The 22,678-nt window shown below is 41.3% G+C and overlaps 1 protein-coding gene across 4 annotated transcripts in view; it reads right to left on the reverse strand.

The window, feature by feature from the left end:
* The window catches only part of LOC103120293 (26S proteasome non-ATPase regulatory subunit 4), a 104,096-nt gene that overhangs the window by 55,691 nt on the left and 25,727 nt on the right, over positions 1–22,678 (reverse strand). For 3 of the 4 annotated variants that reach the window (XM_060201719.1, XM_060201717.1, XM_060201718.1), the window contains 5 exons: positions 13,110–13,141; positions 9,213–9,293; positions 3,394–3,524; positions 1,818–1,935; positions 1,506–1,658 (listed from right to left, as the gene is read on the reverse strand). In XM_060201719.1, the coding sequence (XP_060057702.1) occupies positions 1,506–1,658; positions 1,818–1,935; positions 3,394–3,524; positions 9,213–9,293; positions 13,110–13,141 (515 nt within the window). The remainder of the gene's footprint in view (positions 1–1,505; positions 1,659–1,817; positions 1,936–3,393; positions 3,525–9,212; positions 9,294–13,109; positions 13,142–22,678) is intronic. The other variant, XM_016191508.2, reaches the window with a different exon arrangement.

Genomic DNA, 22,678 nt, shown 5'->3' on the forward strand with positions numbered 1-22,678 from the left:
CCCCCCCCCAGATTTTATTTATTAATGAGAAGCAGGAGAGAGAAAGGACCAGGCATCATCCTGTTACATGTGCTACATGACTGAACTCAGGACCTCATGCTTGAGAGTCCGTCCAATGCTTTATCCACTGCACTACCCACCGGACTACCAGAAATAAGTTTTAAGAGCAGTGAATCAGGACTGCAGGTATCCCTCTTTCTCACTATTGTTTTTTTTTTAAAATAATTTATTTATTCATGAGAAAGATAGGCAAAGAGAAAGAACCAGATATCACTCTGGTACATGTGCTCTGGGAATTGAACTCAAGATATCGTGGTTGAGAATCCAATGCTGTCTACAGCCATACCACCCTGACCGTGTTCGATCTTGTCTGATCTCGGAAGCTAAGCAGGGTTGGGCCTGGTTAGTACTTGGATGGAAGAATCCAATGCTTTATCCACTGCACCATCTCCTGGACTCCAATTTCTCACTATCTTCTCTCCCCGCAACACCGTTAATTTCTGCCTGTTCTATCAGGGAGAAAGAAAGGAAGAATAAAGGGAAAAAAAGGAGGGGCGGGGAGTTTGAGATGGCCACTTGGAGTAGTGGATTTGTTGTGCAAGCAGGAACACCCAGCAATAACCCTAGTGGCAATAATACAATCATGAGAAATGTCCAATCTAGAAGCTAGTTAGAATAGAATATAAAATTATTGTTCAATCTTGCCTTTGACTAAAACAAAATCAAGTAACTTTACAAAAACATGACAGGTAAACAAAATGTGCTTTAGAGGCAAAAGAGGTGAGGTTTTTGTGTTCACACAGTCAGTTTACAGTTTGAGCCCTGCTCACCACACTGGAAATCCATAAAGTAGAAGCTTCAGAAACAGTGAAGCAGTGCTATAATGTCTCTCTTCCTCTACCTCTGTCTAACGTGAGAGAGTGTGTGTGTGTGTGTGTGTGTGTGTGTGTGTGTGTGTGTGATCAGGTTACTCCTCAGCTCTGGCTTATGGTGGTGTGAAGGTCTTAACCTGGGACTCTGGAGCCTCAGGCATGAAAGTCTCTTTGCCATAACCACTGTGCTATCTTCCAAGTCCTGAATTGTGTTCTATTTTCTTTCTTTCTTTCTAATATTTAATTGTTTTCCCTTTTGTTGCCCTTGTTTTTCATTGTTGTTATAGTTATTGTTGTTGTTGTTATTGATGTTATTGGATAGGACAGAGAGAAGTGGAGAGAGGAGGGGAAGACAGAGAGGGAGAGAAAGACAGACACCTGCAGACCTGCTTCACCACCTGTGAAGCGACTACCCTGCAGGTGGGGAGCAGGGGACTCGAACCGGGATCTTTAGGCCAGTCCTTGCACTTGGTGTCACCTGTGCTTAACCTGCTACGCTACCGCCCAACTCCCCTAAATTGTGTTCTTAATGCAGATAGCCCCACTCCTATTCAGTCCCAGTAAGGCAACCTTTCCTATTTTGATTAGGAGCAGAATGGATGATACAGACAGTCTGTGAGCCTCCCCACTCACCATGTAATATCCTGGAAGTAGCTTCTGAAGAAACTCCGCCTCTTTGTACTGGACTGTTTTGATGATGAATTCATCATCACTGGACACATAGAAAAGGGAGCCACTAGCCCCGGAGTTGTATAATTCAATCAGTGGCTCACTACAGAGGGAGTACTGAGACACAGGGAGGAAAAAGCAAAATGTTCAGTGATACTAGGTCCAGCCCAGTCAAAATTCAGCCACACATGCCAATTCTGTTCTAAAGAAGACACTAAAACATGCCTGTGGAGACGGTCTTCCTTGGGAGTATCTCTCTGAAAGACAAAAGCTTACCAAATAATCATCAGGTCGAATACCAAATAACTCCCGAAAGTAGCGGAAGGCAACAGGTGCATAGGTCTTGAATCGAAAGTCATTGTAGTGATGAGCAGGGGTCAGGTTGCTCCCTTCACTGTGGGGTTAAACAGAAGTAAACATAGTTTAACATCACGTGGCATCTAAGGAACTCACCCTAGGAAGACGATCACAGCCACCCAGATGAAGGCCAACAAATTCTCTGGGAGGAACACAGATTAGACTAGTCAGTTTCTTAGTAGGAAAAGGCACATGAAGATTAAGGCACAGGCTCAGGTACCCCCAGTGCTTCCTCCCCTATGCACTGAATTGATTTTTTTTTTTTTTGCCTCCAAGGTTATTGCTGGGGCTCAGTGCCTATACTACAAATCCACTGCTCCTGGTGGATATTTTCCCCATCCTGTTGTGCCCTTGTTGTTGTCATTATTATTGTTGTCATGGCTGCTGTTGTTGGATAGGACAGAGAGAAATCGAGAGGGGAGACAGAGGGGGAGAGAAAGATAGATACCTCACCAAAGTAAAAAAGATTCTGGGGTGGGGGTGAGAATACAGGTCCTGGGAAAGGATGACAGAGGACCCAGTGGGGGTTGTATTGTTATGTGGAAAACTAAGAAATGTTATGCATGTAAAAACTATTGTATTTACTGTCAAATGTAAAACATTAATCCTCCAATAAAGGGGGGGGGGGGGAGAAAGAAAGACACCTGAAGACCTGCTTCACAGCCCGTGACGTGACCCCCCTGCATGTGGGGAGCAGGGGGCTGGAACCAGGATCCTTATGCCAGTCTATGTACTTTGCACCATGTGCACTTAACATGCTGCATTACCACCTGACCCCCTGAATTGATTTTTAGGGGTGTATGGAGGCATACTCTGCTCACCAAATCCTCCAGTCCATATCACACTGATAAGGTTAAGTCTGACCACATTAGTTTCAGGACAGGTTAAGGATTGGACAAATATCTAAATTAAACTGAGCCCCTACAATTGGTCTTAAGTTTCTATAAAGAAGCCACATATGGGGGCTAGGTGGTGGCGCACCTGGTTAAGAGCTCACATTATAGTGTGCAAGGACCCAGGTTCAAGCCCCTGGTCATCACCTACAGGGGGAAAGCTTTACAAGCAGTGAAGGTAGGCTGCAAGTGTCTCTCTGCCTTTCTCCCTATCCTCCACCTCCCTTTCAATTTCTCTCTGCCTCTATCCAGTAATAAATAAAAATATTAAGACAAAAAAAAAAAAAAAAGCCAGGAGCCAGGTGGTGGAGCAGTGGGTTAAGTGTGTATGGTGGAAAGTGCACGGACCAGCATCAGAATCCTGGTTCGAGTTCCTGGCTCCCCACCTGCAGGGGGTTCACTTCACAGGCAATGAAGCAGGTCTCCAAGTGTCTTTCTCTCTCCTTATCGTCCCCTTCTCTCTCGATTTCTCTCTGTCCTATCCAACAACAACAATACCAATAATAATAACAACAACGATAAACAATAAGGGCAACAAAAGGAAAAAAACTTGATAGACAAAAAAGAAGAAGCCACATATTTCTGAACATTAGCTTCTGTACCTGGGGAAGAAGATACTCTCCACTACATAGAAGTCTTGCATGAGGACATCTCGCTCTGGTTTGGTACTCAGGCTCCCCACAGTATGAGTAATGCCCAACTGGATGGCACCTTTCAAGGCTGATGAAGTTGTCTAAGAAACAGAAAAGAAATCAGAAAAAGTTTCAAGTGTTCAGTTTGACCATAGCAGTAAAAACTGATGAGGAAAAAGCCAGAAGTCAACCATAAATATTTATCAAATAATTCAAAGAAGCCTGGGACATTCCACCATCCCCATCCCCAGGATCTACACAGCAAGCAGTTAAAATCAGCAAAGACTGGAAATGTGTGAGAAACAAAGTAACAGAGATGGAACTATATGAGCCATCTCAGCTAGTCATAAAGTACCTTTCTATCCATATCTGTATTTGGAAGAGGCATTATACTGAGAAAACAACTTTAGATCTCACTGCATAGGTTACAGCCCCCAGAGTATCTGGGGCACTCCAAACATTCTATCGATCTGCTCTTTTATAGAATGTAACTAAAATTAATCAACATCCTACCTGGTTATAGAAATACTAGTTAGGGGACTCGGGCGGTAGTGCAGCGGGTTAAGTGCACGTGCCATAAAACACAAGGACTGGCATAAGGATCCCGGTTCGAGCCCCCGGCTTCCCACTTGCAGGGGAGTTGCTTCACAAGAGGTGAAGCAGGTCTGCAGTGTCTCTTTCTCTCCCCCTCTGTCTTCCCCTCTTCTCTCCATTTCTCTCTGTCCTATCTAACAATGATGACATCAATAACAACAATAATAACTACAATAAAAAAAAGGGGCAGGTGGGGGTAGATACCATAATGGTTATGGAAAGACACTCTCATGCCTGAGGCTCCGAAGTCCCAGATTCAATCCCCCCGCACCACCATAAGCCAGAGCTGAGCAGTGCTCTGGTTAAAAAAAAAAAAAAAAAAGACTACATAAAGGGAATAAATAAATGTTTTTTTTTTAAAAAAGGAAAGAAATACTAGTTAGGTGGGGCTTGCATGGTATTCCAAGGACAATTTAGTAGTAAATCAAGATTCTTAGGGTGGGTGGGTGGGGAGAATACAGATCCAAGAAGGATGACAGAGGACCTAGTGGGGGTTGTATTGTTATATGGGAAACTGGGGAATGTTATGCATGTACAAACTATTACTGTTGAATGTAAAACATTAATTCCCCAATTAAAAAAAAAAAGAAAAAAAGATTCTAACTGAAAAAAGAAAGCCTAAAAGAGTGAAATCATTTCTGAAAAAGTTGCTTAGGTTTAAAATGATCATTTTAGCAATCAGGAAGGTGATTCAGCTAGCAGACCATAGAACTTGCACAGTGAGGCCCTGGGTTTGCAAACAAGCACAACAAATGCCAGGACTATACTCTCAGTCTTCCTCAGTACCCTCTCTTTTAGGGACAAATCCTGAGAAGAGTACCACCATCCATACAATCCAGGATTCCAATCACATGCAAAAATACCACCTCATCTAGATCTGCACTGTCCAATAAAGTAGACATTAGGCATACAGTTATTTAACGCACGCACGCACTATTATATTTTAAGTTAAGGGACAGGGGTAGATAGCATAATGCAAACAGACTCTCATGCCTGAGGCTCCAAATCCCAGGTTCAATCTCCAACACTACCATAAATCAGAGCTGAGTAAGTGCTCTGGTTTGAAGGGAAAAAAAAGTACATAACTGACTTTTGAGGAGACAGCATAATGGTTATGCAAAGCTCTCATGCCTGAGGCTCTGAATCCCCAGGCTGAATCCTCAGCGCCACCATATTCAACAACTGAGTAGTGCTGTTTTTCTCTCCTTAGCTCTCTCTCATCAAAATATAATTAAACAATTGATTTTTCAGTCCTACTAGCCACATTCAAGGTGACTGGTGACTAACATACTGGATAACACAAGAGTAGTATATTTTGGTCACTAGAAATTTTTATCAGACACCTTTGTACTAAATGAATGATCTTGTCCAAAACACTCATTAGACGTTACTTCTATTTCTGAGTCTTTATGAAGTATTAAAATTATTTTAAAGTTTGTCTCTCTCTAATTAGATTAGAAATCCACATTTTTGCCTCAAAACTTTTTTATCATTTATTTATTTATTGTATAGACAACCAGAAATTGAAAGGGAAGGGGGTAATAGAGCAGGAGAGAGACAGAGACACCTACCTGCAGCAGTGCTTCACACTTGCAAAGCTTTCCCCCCTGCAGGTAGGGACTGGAGGCTCTAATCAGTTTCGTGAGCATTGTAACATGTGCGCTCAACAAGCTGCACCACCATCCAGCCCCTCCTCAAAACTTTAACACATGAAAATCTTTACACACGTGTGGGGGGAGAAGGGTGTATCTAGTTAAGTACACACATCACCATGTGCAAGGACCCCAGTTCAAGCCCTAAGATCCAGTTCCCACCCTGCAAGGAAGATGCTTCAGGAGAGGTCTCTCTTTCCCTCATTACCTCCCCATCCCCTATCAATATCTATTTGTTCCACCTAATAAAAATAGAAGTAAAAAAGAAAAAAGAGAAAAGGAAAAAATGTCAGCTGGGAGCAGTGGATCTGTAGTGCTGGTACTGAGCCCCAGTGCGAATCTTGGTGGTAAAAATAAATTCTCAGTGGGGACCACGAGGCTGTTCAACTGGTAGAGCACACACTTTCCCATACTCGATGATGCAGATTAATTCCTTGACACTACAAAGAAGCACAATGCAAGGCCAAGTGCTCTGCTCTTTCTCCCTCTGTTGGTTTATCTTTCTCATGTCTTTCTTTTCTTTCTTTCTTTCTTTCTTCCTTCCTTCCTTCCTTCCTTTCTTGTATACAGACAGAGAGAAACTGAGTGGGAAGGGGGTAGAGAAAGAGAGAAACAGAGAAATATCTGCAGGCCAGCTTCACCACTTGTGAAGCTTTCCCCCTGCAGGTGGGGACCAGGGCCTTGAACCTCAGTCCTTACACACTTAACATGTGCGCTTAACCAGGTGTGTCACCACCTGGCCCATCCTTCTCTTGCCTCTATCTTAAACTGAAATGTAAGGAAAGGAGACAGAAAACAAAACAAAAAACTCAATAGTACCCCAGAAAGTGACAGAGTGTGTGTGTGTGGGGGGGGGGGGCAGCGCAGTGGTGATGCACCAGGTTAAGTGCACAAGGATCCCAGTTTGAGCACCCAGCTCCCCACCTGCAGGAAGGCTTCACAAGTGAAGCAGGTCTGCAGGTGTCCTGTCTATCTTTTTCTCTCCCTCTCTATCTTCCCCTCCCCTCTAATTTCTCTCTGTCCTATGAAAAAAATCATAAAAAAATGTCCACAGGAGCAGTGGGTTTGTAGTCCAGGCACTGAGCCCGAGTGATAACCCTGTTGGGAGAAAAAAAAAAAAGTGACAAAGCAGGTAGAGAACATTTATATTTGAGTACATGAGTTACAAAATTCTACCTTCAAATAATGTGGGTTTCTCTTCTTTCATTAAAAATAAATAGAAAGACAAAATGAAGGCAAGAAGGGGCTGATTTTGGTAGCACATCTGGTTAATCATGGATAGGCTAGAACCCAGGTTCAAGCCCCTATTCCCCACCTGCAGGGGGGACGCTTCAGGAGCAGTGAAGCAGGTCTGTAGGTATCTGTCCTTCTCTCTCCCTCTCTGTCTCCCCTCCTCTCTCAATTTCTGTCCTGTTAAATAAAATAGAAAGAAAGGTAATTAGCAAAAATGGCCACATGGAGTGGTGGATTTGTTGTGCCAGCACTGAGCACCAGTGATAACCCTGGTGGCAAAAAAAAAAGGGGGGGGGAGTCTGAGAGCAGGGGAGGGGATATAGCGCAGTGATTATACATCAGACTTCTATGCTTAAGGCTCAGAGGTTCCATGTATGACCCCTGGCACCACTATATGCTACAGCTGAGCAGCCAGTACTCTGTTCTCTCTGTGTATCTCATTAAAATAAGTACATTCATTGTGGTCTGGGAGGTGGCGCAGTGGCTAAGGCACTAGACTCTCAAGCATGAGGTCCTGAGTTTGATCCCCAGCAGCACATGTACCAGAGTGATGGCTGGTTCTTTCTCTCCTCCTATCTTTCTCATAAGTAAATAAATAAATAAATTCTTAAAAAAAAAAAAAAAGGAAAAAGGAAAAAAAAAAAAAGCAGGGCTGCAGGTGTCTTTCTTCCTATCTTCCCATCTCAATTTCTATCTAATAAAAAATTTTTTTAAAAAAGGAAAAAAAAAAAATCAAGAGTGGGGAAGTTAGCTCAGCCTGTTAGAGCATCAACTTGCTTTCCTGAGGCCTCAGTCCATAGGTTCAATTCCCTGAACCACCTTGTGCCAAAGCTAGGCAGTGCTCTGGTTCTCTCCTTTCTGATAGTAAGTAAATCCATATATTAAAAAGTGAAGTTGTGGTCCGGGAGGTGGCGCAGTGGATACGGCAATGGACTCTCAAGCATGAGGTCGTGAGTTCGATCCCCAGCAGCACATGTGCCAGAGTGATGTCTGGTTCTTTCTCTCTCCTATATTTCTCATAAATAAATGAAATCTATATTTTAAAAAAAAGTCTTTTTTTAAAGGGACATTAATAAATTTATACTAATACTTCAGTGTAAAAAAATAATGTATTTTGAAGGAAAACAAATCCTGTTAACTTTCCATTGAACTGATATAGGTCTCAAAGTCCTCATCCCAAGGGAAGAGGGTGTCTGACTGAAAATGAATCAGTCATCCTCTATTAGGACAATGGAAGGTACAGAACAGACTAAATTTTTTGAAAAAATGTGTGTGTCAGAACAGACAAGGTACAAATGCTAAACAGGGAGCTTAAATCTCCTAACTGGGGGAAGGGAGAATGGATGGTGGTGCACCCAGTTGAGTGCATGTTACAGTGTGCAGGGATCTGGGTTCACACCCCAGGTCCCCACCTGCAGGGGTAGAGCTTCACCTGTACTGCTGCAGGTATCTCTGTCTTTCTCCCTATCTTACCCTTCTTTCTCAATTTCTGTCTCTATCCAATTAATAAATAAAAAATACATGTATTTTTTTTTAAAGTGAAGAGACTTTAACAGACATGATTCCCTAACATAATGTCAAAATGACTTGGGGGGCCAGGTGGTGGCACACCTGGTTGAGCACATATGTTACAATGCACAAGGACCTGGGTTCAAGCCTGTTCCCATCTGCAGGGAGAAAGCTTTGTGAGTGGTGAATCAGTGTTGCAGCTATCTCCCTTCTCTCTCGATTTCTGGCTATCTCTATCCAATAAGGATTTTTTTTTAAAAAAAAAAAAAGAATGACTTGAGGGCTTATTTCATGATTATGCCTAACAGAGCAACTCAATAAAACAACATTAAAAAGAGAAGAGAAGGGCCAGGTAGTGGCACACCTGGTTGAGCACACATGTTGCAATGCTCAAGGACCCAGGTTTGAGCCCCTGGTCCCCACCTGCAGGGGAAAAGCTTTGCAAGTGGTTAAGCAGAGCTGCAGGTGTCTCTCTGTCTCTCTCCCTTCTCTACCACCCCATTCCCTCTCGATTTCTGGCTGTCTCTATCCAACAAATAAATAAAGATTAGAAAATAAAGAAAACACAGAATTCAATATCAAATTCCTCCACTAAGAACACTGTCATTTCAACATACATACACAGACAGAAGAAAATTCATCCTTTGTGAAGTCAATTCTAAAACCCAATTTATATGGTGGCTATTGTGCAAAGGCTTAGGATATCAAGGAATAAGAAATGAGATAGAATGTAAAGACAGTATATCAAAGAGACAGAACTATCCTTCCCTGGTTAAATGAAAGGGTTCTAACCAGACACACCTTTTTATATGTTGTCTCTCCTGTGGAATCAACACTCCGGTGGCCTATTTTCCTGATAGGTATGGTAGAACCATAAGGCACCTGGAAGTAGAAACAAAGATTAGTATATGATTCTGATGGTGTATCAAAACAAAAACACCTCCTTTCAGATCAATAACATAAAAGAAAAACAAAAACAAACACTGGGAGTTGGGCGCTATAGCACAGAAGGCTAATAAGCTCAGGTGGCACAAAGCGCAAGGATTGGCCTTGTTAAGGATCCTAGTTCAAGCCCCACCTGTAGGGGAGTCACTTCACAGGCAGTGAAGCAGGTCTACAGGTCTTTCTCTCCCCTCTCTCCATTTCTCTCTGTCCTATCTAACAACAATGACAATAACTACAACAATAAAAAACAAGGGCAGAGGGTCGGGCAGTGGCGCAGTGGGTTAAGCGCATGTGGCACAAAGCGCAGGGACCGGTGTAAGGATCCCGGTTCGAGCCCCCGGCTCCCCACCTGCAGGGGAGTCGCTTCGCAGGTGGTGGAGCAGGTCTGCAGGTGTCTATCTTTCTCTCTCTCTCTGCCTTCCCTCCTCTCTCCATTTCTCTCTGTCCTATGCAACAACGAACGACATCAACAATGGCAATAATAATAACCACAACGAGGCTACAACAACAAGGGCAACAAAAGGGGAAAAATATGGCCTCCAGGAGCGGTGGATTCGTGGTGCAGGCACCAAGCCCAGCAATAACCCTGGAGGGGGAAAAAAAAAAAAAAAAAAAAAAAAAGCAAGGGCAACATAAGGGAAAATAAATATTAAAAAAAAAAAAAAGAAAATAAAAAACTTTAAAAGATCCACTCTATGCAAATACACAGTCATAGTGATGCATCCCAAATAATTTTACCTGTCTGAAAGAAAAAAGCAAACCTCTATGGACACATATTTTGTTTCTACTCTTAAGAAAGATGACACAGGAAATTTAAACAAAATGTGTGACATTAATGGAAACTGATGCAGCCTGAGAAGTACTATAGCAATTGAGAACAGGATTTAGGGCAGGGGAGACAGCAAGCGTAATGGTTATGCAAAGAGACTCTCATGCCTAAGGCTTCAAAGTCCCAAGTTCAATCCCCTACACCACCATAAGCCAAAACTGAGCAGTGCTCTGGTAAAAAAAATTTTTTAAAATTGTGGTAAAGCATTGTGGCGGGTGTCTCTCTCCCTCCTCTACATCTCCTTCCCTGTCAATTTCTGGCTGTCTTTATCCAATAAATAAAGATATAAAAAATAAAATAAAAAGAGAACAGGATTTATAGGCATAAGGTCCTAAGTTTGAGTCCCAGCACCATATAAGCCAAAGGAATGCTCTGTGCACACATTGCAATGTGCAAGAACCCCAGGTTCAAAGCCCTGGTCCCCACCTAAGCAGTGATGCAGGTTTCTCTCCCATCCCCACCTCTCCTACTCCCTCTCAAATTCTGTGTACATCCAAAATAAATAAACAAAATTTCCAGAGTACTGTTCTGGATCTCTTTCTCATTAATGAGTAGATCTTTAAAAAAATAAAATAAAAAAAACAGTAAAGGAATAGAAGAAATAGGAAACCCTCCCCCCTCTAAAAAAAAAAGGGGGGGGGAGACAAACCAGAGTTCAGAAAAGCAGACAGGCAAGAATTTTTATTTTTTAAGTTTTTTTTCTCTTTTTTTAAAATATTTATTTTATTATTTATTTATTCCCTTTTGTTGCCCTTGTTGTTTTTTATTGTTGTAGTTATTATTATTGTTGTTGTCGCTGTTGAATAGGACAGAGAGAAATGGAGAGAGGAGGGGAAGACAGAAAGGAGGAGAGAAAGATAGACACCTGCAGACCTGCTTCACCGCCTGTGAAGCAACTCCCCTGCAGGTGGGGAGCCGGGGTTCGAACCGGAATCCTTATGCCGGTCCTTGTGCTTTGCGCCACCTGCGCTTAACGCGCTGCACTACAGCCCAACTCCCGACAGGCAAGAATTAAGGTTCCAGAGGCCTGGTAGTGGCACACCTGATTAATTGTACAAAGGCCCAGGTTTGAGCCTCTGCTCACCACCAACAAGGGGGAAGCTTCATGAGTGGGGAAGCAAGTACTACAGGTCTTTCTAGACCTTCTCTTATCTTCCCCACTCCTCTCAATTTCTCTGTCCTATAAAATAAAGGAGAGAGAGAAAAAAGCAGCAGTGGATCTGATGTGTAGACACACTGAAACACAGTGATTGCTCTGGTAGCAATAAAATACAATTAAAAGAAAAAAAAAAAGGAGTGGTCCGGGAGGTGGTGCAGCGGATAAAGCATTGGACTCTCAAAAGCATGAGGTCCTGAGTTCAATCCCTGGCAGCACATGTACCAGAAAGATGTCAGGTTCTTTCTCTCTCCTCCTAGCTTTCTCATTAATAAATAAATAAATAAATAAAATATTAAAAAGAGGAAGAATTATGGCTCTACAGACCCTTTCTTCACTAGATTCTTTTCAGAAAATAACTATATCTTTAACCTACAACCCAAGCTCAACAATATTTGCTCAATTTGAGTATGTGGCAAAAAATGATCTGGCCACTGGAATATGGAAGTATGTGAATCCAAAGATTAAAAGGCTGAAATAATCAGATAACTTGTCAGAGATAGGGACCTCAGTCCTGAAGAGATCATGAGAACAATGTAAGGATCCCGGTTTGAGCCCCCGGCAGGCCACCGGCAGAGGAATCCCTTCACAGGTGGTGAAGCAGGTCAGGAGGTGTCTTATCTTTCTCTCCCCCTCTCTAGATTTCTCTCTGTCTATCCAACAATGACATCAGCAACAACAATAATAATAATAACCTCAACAAGGCTAAAACAACAAGGGAAACAAAAGGGGAAAAAATAAAAGAAAATTAGTAGCTTCAGTATAGTTAAAAGAACTGCCTTTCATATTTATTGATGTCATGAAACCAGGTGGCAGTAACAACAAAACAAAAGAGAATGGGTATTAGCGTCAGGTTATCTAGGTTTGAATCTTACCCTTATTAATAACATGAGCTTGGACAAGTTAGAGACTCTCTAATCCTAACTGTATCATCAGTAAAACAACAGAAAACATGGATAACAACAGTACACAGCACATGGGGGTTGTTTGTAGAGTTAAATAGATATCTAGGGTTGGCAAGATAACTGATTTGGACAGTGAGCTCTGTCATGTGCACAACCAAGTTTAAGACTGGCCCCTATATCACTGATAGATGTTTTAGTAGTCTCTTTCACATGTCTCTCTTTAAAAAATAAACATAAATAAAAGTAACTAGCAGCCTGAGAAGTCAAGCAGAACGCAGACTTTCATGTAGAAGATACTCAGTTTGACTCCTGACATAAAACACGCTGTTGATGTTTTGGTTATCTCTTTCTTTCATGTTAACAAATCTACCTGCCAAAGATTAAAGTAAGGGGAAAGTAAAGATATGAAAACCAGATATCCTGGGAGTCGGGCGGTAGCACAGCGGGTTAAGCACACATGGTGCGAGGTGCAAAGACTGAAGTAAGTATCCCAGTTCGAACCCCCCCCCCCCGCTCCCCACCTTCAGGGGGGGGGGTCGCTTCATAAGCAGTGAAGCAGGTCTGAAGGTGTCTATCTGTCTCTCCCCCTCTCTCCATTTCTCTCTGTCCTATCCAACAACAATGACATCAATAACAACAATAATAATAACCACAATAATGATTTTTAAAAAAAAAGGGTAACAAAAGGGGAAAAAATAGCCTTCAGGAGCAGTGGATTTGTGGTGCAGGCACCAAGCCCCAGTAATAACCCTAGAGACCACCAAATAAAAAAAAAGTATCCCAACATAAAATACGAAAAAAATAGTTATATTTCTACTTCAGAATCAAAGTTCTAACAACCATTGTATAAACATGAAACGCACCTCAGATGCCATGGATCTCTTGACTCCAGATGCTGTTAAAAAAACAAAAACAAAAAACAAAAACAAAAACACAATCATAATTGTGTACACACATAATTTCTATCAAGCACAATGAAATTAACAGTCTGACAAATCTAACAATGAACTCCTATCTCTTACTCAGTGATACCAGGTCATTTGACAAAGATTTGACATGGGTTCTTCTCACTCCCCTGACTCACAGAGTCCTTATATTCCATTTTTGCTATAGCTATTTTTCTTACTCATGCATTCATCTTTCTTTGAGAAATAGATCAGCATTGGGCATATTTAGCCATCAGACTCAAGAGGGTCTCACTTGACATCATTGCTGAAAGAGAAGACATGAGATACCCAAGATTCACTGGCAAGTTTAGGGCTTGATTAGTCATTTTTTTTAAATTTAATTTATTTATTCCCTTTTGTTGCCCTTGTTGGATAGGGCAGAGAGAAATGGAGAGAGGAGGAGAAGACAGAGAGGAGGAGAGAAAGATAAGACACCTGCCTGTGAAGCGACTCCCCTGCAGGTGGGGAGCCGGGGTTCGAACCGGGATCCTTATGCCGGTCCTTGTGCTTTGCGCCACCTGCGCTTAACCCGCTGCGCTACAGCCCGACTCCCTAGTCATTTTTTCTTAAAGCTAAATAGTTAAGAACTATCAGAACAGGAGCTGGGGAAACAGCATAATGGATATGTAAAAGACTTTCATGCCTGAGGATCTGAGACCCCAGTTCAGTTCCCAGCACCACAATAAGCCAGAGCTGAGCAGTGCTCTGATCTCTATATATTTTCCATTAATATAAGAAGAAATAAATAAATGTCTGAACGTTGCTGTAGTGATTAAAATTATTTTTGGAAAAAAAAAAAAGGTAGTTGATCTGTGGAGATGGAAGGCTGGGGCAACACAACTTTCAAAATAATAAAACATTTAGTGTAAGCAGAAACTGATTTCACACACCTATATCTTCACTTGATTTGTGCCATAAATGTGCTTATTGAAATATCTACTCAGCGCAGATGTGTAAGAAATGGTTAAATTTCACAACTATTATTTATACCCTTTTTAAAATGTTTTAATTATCTTTATTTATTTATTTGATAGAGACAGTCAGAAATTGAGAGGTAAGAAGGAAGATAGAGAGGGAGACCGAGAGACACCTGCAGCACTGCTTCACCACTTGTGAAGCTTTCCCTCTGTAGGTGGGGACCATATTGAAAACAGTTATAAACTTTATTTTGGAAAGATATCAAGACTAAGTATGCTGAAAATAACTAAAAGGAGGGAACAGGCAGTAGCACGCCTGGTTAAGCGCACACATTACAGTGCATAAGGATGCAGGCTCAAGCCCCTGGTCCCCACCTGCAGGAGGAAAAAGGTGGTGAAGCAGGGCTCCAGGTGTCTGTCTCCCTCTCCTCCTTCTCAAATTCTTTTTTTTAAATGTTTTATTTATTCTCTTTTGTTGCCTTTGTTGTTTTATTGTTATAGTTATTATTGTTTTTATTGATGTTGTCATTGTATAGGCCAGAGAGAAATGGAGAGGAGGGGAAGAAGACAGAGAGGGGGAGAGAAAGACACCTGCAGACCCGCTTCACCGCCTGTGAAGCGACTCCCCTGTAGGTGGGGACCCGGGGGCTCAAACCGGGATCCTTACGCTGGGTCCTTGCACTTTGCACTTCATGCCACCTGCACTTAACCCACTGCGCTACCGCCCGACTCCCTTCCTCTCAAATTCTGTCTCTACCCAATAATAAATAAATAAAAATTAAAAAAGATGGCCTAAAAGGTGACCTAGGAGTTGGTATAGTGGACAAGGTATTGGACCATCAAAAATGGCGTCTTGAGTTTAACCTCTGGCATTGCATGTTATCAGAGTGATGGTCTGGTCCATTCTCTTTCTCTCTAGCTCCCCACTCTATGTAATAATAAATAGATCTTATGTATGTAGGTTATGTAAGAATGACTGAAAGAGTATGAAGAAAAGCCTACTCTGAAAAATTAAAGCAATTTGGGAGCCAGGCAATGCTGCACGCAGTTAAGTGCACATATTACCTGCAGGGGAGATGTTTCACAAGTGGTGAAGCAGGTCTGCATGTGTCTTTCTCGCTCCTTCTTTAGATCCCATTTTTCTCTCAATTTCTTTCTAGCTTATCAAATATAATAGAAAGAGAGTGAGAGAGAAAGACTGACTGACCCGCTGGGAGTGGTGGATTCATAAGGCCAACACCGAGCATCAGTGATAACCCTGGCAACAATTAAAAAATAAAATAAAATAAAATAAAAATTGCTCTCCTCTCCTCTCCCGGATCAACTAGAAATACCAGAGGAGACCACCCGGACCAAAACAGGACAGGACTAGAATGACCACAGGAACCCAGTAAATCACCCGTGAGTACAAACACGCGTGGCTGGTGACAGAGAGGAGAGAGGGACCTAAGGAGAGATTAATTGGCTGCTTAGTTCGACAGTTTGTCAGTGGAGACACCACCTCCAGTCTGCTCCACAACAAGGGGACAGCTGAAGGGAGGAGGAGGCTCCCCAGAGACTCACCAAGTGCAACTCTGAGTCTCCATTGCTACTGCCCTCAGAGTCTGGAGCAGCAACAGGGAGGGACACCAGGGTACAGAGATCTGACCGGGAAACTCAGGAGAAGACCTATGCCTCTCGGTGGCATAGCTGAGGGGCTGTGAAAGTCTCTTTGCATAACCACTGGAGTATCTCTGCCACACCCTGCTTTATCTCTTGGTCAGGAGTCAGTGATTAAGCCAAGAAGCCTATTGATAGTTTAAAAGCCCTCAGGCTCCCATAGCCTACAGGGGGAAAAAAAAAGGCTTTTACACCACTGAACTCCAACTCAGGGATTGAAAAAACTGTTAACTTATATAAAATGGTTAAAACAACAAGAAAAAATATTGGAGACTCGAACCAGGACAAGAGTCCAGCTAAAAGTCCTCCAGAGGGCGAAGCACAAAACAACGAGTTCAACATCCAAACATTAGCTAAGGAAATAATAACAGGAGTGAGTAAAGAATTTGAAAAAATTGTAATCAGAAATGCAGGAACAACAAATGAGAATATGGAAGAAAATTCTAATTATCTCATGGTTATTAGAGAGCTGAAAGCTGAGCTAAGAAGGCAACTAACTGAACAAGCTAAAACAGTATCAGAGCAGGGCAACAAAATAGATGAACTCCAGAAAGCAGTAGAGGGCAGAGAGAATAGAATCAATGAGGCTGAAGACAGAATTAGCAAGATTGAGGATGAATTAGAGACAACTAAAAAAGAAGTAAGAGATCTCAAAAAGAGATTAAGAGATGCTGAAAACAACAACAGAGTCCTATGGGATGACTTCAAAAGAAACAATATACGCATTATTGGCTTACCAGAGGAAGAAAGAGAAGGGGAGGAAGAAAGCGTTCTCCAGGCCATAATAGCTGAAAATTTCTCTAGTCTAGACAACACCAAAGACATAAAGATTCAAGAAGCCCAGAGGGTCCCAAACAGAATTAACCCAGACCTAAAGACACCAAGACATGTCATACTTAGAATGGAAAGGAATAAGGATAAAGAAAGGATCCTCAAGGCTGCAAGAGAAAAACAAAGAGTCACCTACAAAGGAAAACCCATAAGATTAGCAGCAGACTTCTCCATACAAACACTACAGGCCAGAAGAGAATGGCAAGATATCTATCGAGTGCTCAATGAGAAAGGCTTTCAGCCAAGAATACTATATCCTGCTAGACTGTCATTCAGACTAGATGGAAGCATCAAAACCTTCTCAGACAAGCAACCATCACCAAGCCTGCCTTGAAAGAAGTTCTGAAAGGTCTCCTATAAACAACCAGACCACCACAAATAGAACATATATCAAAACACTCTAAAACTCTACAAGAATGGCGTTAAAATATCTTCAATCTTTGATATCAATAAATGTCAATGGACTGAATTCACCTATTAAAAGACACAGAGTAGGAAGATGGATCAGAAAACACAACCCAACAATATGTTGTCTACAGGAAACTCACCTAACGCAACAAGACAAACACAGACTTAAAGTGAAAGGATGGAAAACTATCATTCAAGCCAATGGCCCACAAAAAAGGGCAGGAACAGCTATTCTCATATCTGACATGATAGACTTTAAAATAGATAAGATTAAAAAAGATAGGAATGGACACTACTTACTGCTCAGAGGATCAGTCAATCAAGAGGACTTAACAATTATTAATATCTATGCACCCAATGAGAAGCCACCTAAATACATCAAACTTCTACTGAAAGAGCTACAGCAATATATTAACAGTAACACAATCATAGTAGGGGACTTCAGCACCCCACTATCTCAACTTGACAGATCATCCAGGCAGAAAATCAATAAAGACATAAGGGAGCTAAATGAAGAGTAGATAAACTAGAACTATTGGACATTTTCAGAGTCATTCATCCCAAGAAACTGGAATACACATTTTACTCAAATCCACATGGATCATTCTCAAGGATAGACCATATGTTAGGCCACAAAGACAGCATCAGCCTATTCAAGAGCACTGAAATCATCCCAAGCATCTTCTCAGACCACAGTGGAATTAAACTAACACTTAACAATCAACAAAAGATTAGAAACAGTGCCAAAATGTGGAAGCTCAACAGTACACTTCTTAACAACTTCTGGGTCAAAGAGGAAATCAAGGAAGAAATCAAAATGTTTCGAGAGTTCAATGAAAATGAAGACACAAGCTATCAAAATATTTGGGACACAGCTAAAGCAGTCCTAAGAGGGAAGTTCATAGCTATACAAGCACACATTAGGAAACAAGAAAAGGCACAATAAACAGCCTGATTGCACATCTTAAACACCTAGAAGAAGAACAACAAAGGAATCCTAAAGCAACCAGAAGGACAGAAATTACTAAAGTTAAGGCAGAAATAAATAACATTGAGAATAGGAAAACCATACAAAAGATCAATGAAAGTAAATGTTGGTTCTTCGAAAGAGTAAACAAAATCGACAAACCTTTAGCCAGACTCACAAAACAAAAAAAGGAGAAGACCCAAATAAATCGGATAGTCAATGAAAGAGGAGAAATCACAACAGACACTGCAGAAATTCAACATATCATGCGAGGCTTCTATGAACAACTATATGCCACCAAGCTAGAGAACCTGCAAGAAATGAATGATTTCCTAGATACCTACCAACTTCCAAAACTAAGTCAAGAGGAAGTGGATAACATGAACAGGCCCATCACAGCTAAAGAAATTGAAACAGTTATCAAAAATCTCCCCAAAAATAAAAGTCCTGGACCAGATGGTTTTACAAATGAATTCTACAAAACCTTCAAAGAAGAACTAATACCTCTACTTTTAAAAGTCTTCCAGAAGATTGAAGACACTGGAATACTCCCTGCCAGCTTCTATGAAGCCAACATCACCCTGATACCAAAAGCGGACAGGGACACAACAAGAAAAGAAAACTACAGACCAATATCTCTGATGAACATAGATGCGAAAATATTGAACAAAATTCTAGCCAACCGGATACAGCAATATATCAAAAAGATTGTTCATCATGACCAAGTGGGGTTTATCCCAGGCATGCAAGGTTGGTTTAATATACGTAAATCAATCAGTGTGATCCACCACATCAACAAAAGCAAGACCAAAAACCACATGGTCATATCAATAGATGCAGAGAAAGCCTTTGACAAAATACAACATCCCTTTATGATTAAAACACTACAAAAAATGGGAATAGATGGAAAATTCCTGAAGATAGTGGAGTCTATATATAGCAAACCTTCAGCCAACATCATACTCAATGGTGAAAAACTGGAAGCATTTCCACTCAGATCAGGTACTAGACAGGGCTTCCCACTATCACCATTACTATTCAACATAGTGTTGGAAGTTCTTGTCATAGCAATCAGGCAGGAGCAAGGAATTAAAGGGGTACAGATTGGAAGAGAAGAAGTCAAACTCCCCTTATTTGCAGATGACATGATAGTATACATGGAAAAACCTAAGGAATCCAGCAAGAAGCTTTTGGAAATCATCAGGCAATACAGTAATGTGTCAGGCTATAAAATTAACATTCAAAAGTCAGTGGCATTCCTCTATGCAAACACTAAGTTAGAAGAAATTGAAATCCAGAAATCAGTTCCTTTTACTATAGCAACAAAAACAATAAAATATCTAGGAGTAAACCTAACCAAAGAAGTGAAAGACTTGTATACTGAAAATTATGAGTCACTACTCAAAGAAATTGAAAAAGACACAAAGAAGTGGAAAGATATTACATGTTCATGGGTTGGAAGAATTAACATCATCAAAATGAATATATTACCCAGAGCCATCTACAAATTTAATGCTATCCCCATCAAGATCCCAAGCACATTTTTTAGGAGAATAGAACAAATGCTACAAATGTTTATCTGGAACCAGAAAAGACCTAGAATTGCCAAAACAATCTTGAGAAAAAAGAACAGAACCGGAGGCATCACACTGCCAGATCTCAAACTGTATTATAGGGCCATTGTCATCAAAACTGCTTGGTACTGGAACATGAACAGACACACTGACCAGTGGAATAGAATTGAGAGCCCAGAAATGAGGCCCCACACCTATGGACATCTAATCTTTGACAAAGGGGCCCAGACTATTACATGGGGAAAGCAGAGTCTCTTCAACAAATGGTGTTGGAAACAATGGGTTGAAACATGCAGAAGAATGAAGCTGAATCACTGTATTTCACCAAATACAAAAGTAAATTCCAAGTGGATCAATGACTTGGATGTTAGACCAGAAACTATCAGATACTTAGAGGAAAATATTGGAAGAACTTTTTTCCGCATAAATTTTAAAGACATTTTCAATGAAACGAATCCAATTACAAGGAAGACTAAGGCAAGTATAAACCTATGGGACTACATCAAATTAAAAAGCTTCTTCACAGCAAAAGAAACCACTACCCAAATCAAGAGACCCCTCACAGAATGGGAGAAGATCTTTACATGCCATACATCAGATAAGAGTTTAATAACCAACATATATAAAGAGCTTACCAGACTCAACAACAAGACAACAAATAACCCCATCCAAAAATGGGGGGAGGAATTGGACAGAATATTCACCACAGAAGAGATCCAAAAGGCCGAGAAACACATGAAAAAATGCTCCAAGTCTCTGATTGTCAGAGAAATGCAAATCAAGACAACAATGAGATATCACTTCACTCCTGTGAGAATGTCACACATCAGAAAAGGTAACAGCAGCAAATGTTGGAGAGGATGTGGGGTCAAAGGAACCCTCCTGCACTGCTGGTGGGAATGTCAATTGGTCCAACCTCTGTGGAGAACAGTCTGGAGAACTCTCAGAAGGCTAGAAATGGACCTACCCTATGACCCTGCAATTCCCCTCCTGGGGATATATCCTAAGGAACCCAACACATCCATCCAAAAAGATCTGTGTACACATATGTTCTTGGCAGCACAATTTGTAATAGCCAAAACCTGGAAGCAACCCAGGTGTCCAACAACAGATGAGTGGCTGAGCAAGTTGTGGGATATATACACAATGGAATACTACTCAGCTGTAAAAAATGGTGACTTCACCGTTTTCAGCCGATCTTGGATGGACCTTGAAAAAATCATGTTGAGTGAAATAAGTCAGAAACAGAAGGATGAATATGGGATGATCTCACTCTCAGGCCGAAGTTGAAAAACAAGATTAGAAAAGAAAACACAAGTCGAACCTAAAATGGAATTGGAGTATTACACCAAAGTAAAAGACTCTGGGGTGGGTGGGTGGGTGGGGAGAATACAGGTCCATGAAAAATGATGAATGAAATATTGGGGGTTGTATTGCTAAATGGGAATCTGGGGAATGTTATGCATGTAAAAAAAAAAAAAAAAGGAAGAAGAAGTAGAAACGCAAAGCAGAAATTGACTGAGTTTGGAGTATGGCACCAAAGTAAGAAAGCAGAAGTATACTAGAGTTTGCAGTGAGTACCTCCCTAATACTTCCTCTCCACTTTTCCAAGCTTTGGGTCCATGACTGCTCAACAATTTGTTTGGCTTTGTATGTTAACTCTCTTTTCAGTCACCAGGTTCCAGGTGTCATCAGGATGCCAGCCAGACTCCCCTGGATTGAAGACACCACCAATGTGTCCTGGAGCTCAGCTTCCCCAGAGACCCATCCTACTAGGGAAAGAGAGAGGCAGACTGGGAGTGTGGACCGACCAGTCAACGCCCATGTTCAGCGAGGAAGCAATTACAGAAGCCAGACCTTCTACCTTCTGCAACCCTCAATGACCCTGGGTCCATGCTCCCAGAGGGATAGAGAATGGGAAAGCTATCGGGGGAGGGGGTGGGATATGGAGATTGGGCGGTGGGAATTGTGTGGAGTTGTACCCCTCCTAACCTATGGTTTTGTTAATTAATCCTTTCTTAAATAAAAAAATAAATAAATAAATAAATAAATAAATAAATAAAAATTAAAGCAATTCTTCAGGGTTTGCCCATCTCCTAATCTCCACTTTTGAGTCATATGATCACTGAGGCAGATAGTCTTTCTTCCTCTTCATAATGAAGGTTGAAGGCTGGCTTTTACATTCAAAGACGCAATTCCCCTCAAGCTCTAAAATAAATAAATAAATAAATAATAAGTAATACAAAAATAAAGGGGCAGAAGGACAGTTCACCCATTAGGGCACACGCTTTTGTCCCAGCGCCACAAGGGAATGCCATGGCAGCAGGAAATGCTCAGGTGCCAGTGTCTTTCTCATCTTGATTCTATCGGAAGCAAAAAGAACTTTAAAAAGTAGGCTTAGGAGTATGTGATTAAAAATAATTAAAAGGGCAACAAAAGGAAATAAATAAATATAAAAATATTTTAAATAAATAAATAGTGGTCCGGGAGGTGGCGCAGTGGATAAAGCACTTGACTCTCAAGCGTGAGGTCCTGAGTTCAAGCCCCGGCCACACATGTACCAGAGTGATGTCTGGTTCTTTCTCTCTCTCCTCCTATCTTTCTCATTGATAAATAAATAAAATCTTTAAAAAATAAATAAATAAATACGGAGTCGGGCTGTAGCACAGCGGGTTAAGCGCAAGTGGCTCAAAGCACAAGGACCGGCGCCGGCTCCCCACCTGCAGGGGAGTCGCTTCACAAGTGGTGAAGCAGGTCTGCAGGTGTCTTTCTCTTCCCCCTCTCTGTCTTCCCTTCCTCTCTCCATTTCTCTCTGTCCTACCCAACAACGATGACATCAATAATAACTACAACAATAAAAACAACAAGGGCAACAAAAGGGAATAAATAAATAATTTTAAAAAATAAATATTTTTTTAATCAAAAGACAGCTGGGGAGGTGGTTCAGCAAACAACAGATCACAAGAGTTGTACATACAAGGCCTCAGGTTTTGATCCCTGTTACTACATATACCAATAGGCTCTGGTGTATTTGTGTATTGCTCATAAAACAAATAAATCTTTAAAAAAGGGGGGGGGGAATTCAAAAGGATAAAGACTAGCAATATAAAAGAAAACGAAAGAAAGATA

Source organism: Erinaceus europaeus, chromosome 11 (genome assembly GCF_950295315.1).
Source record: "Erinaceus europaeus chromosome 11, mEriEur2.1, whole genome shotgun sequence".
Taxonomy (NCBI): domain Eukaryota; kingdom Metazoa; phylum Chordata; class Mammalia; order Eulipotyphla; family Erinaceidae; genus Erinaceus; species Erinaceus europaeus.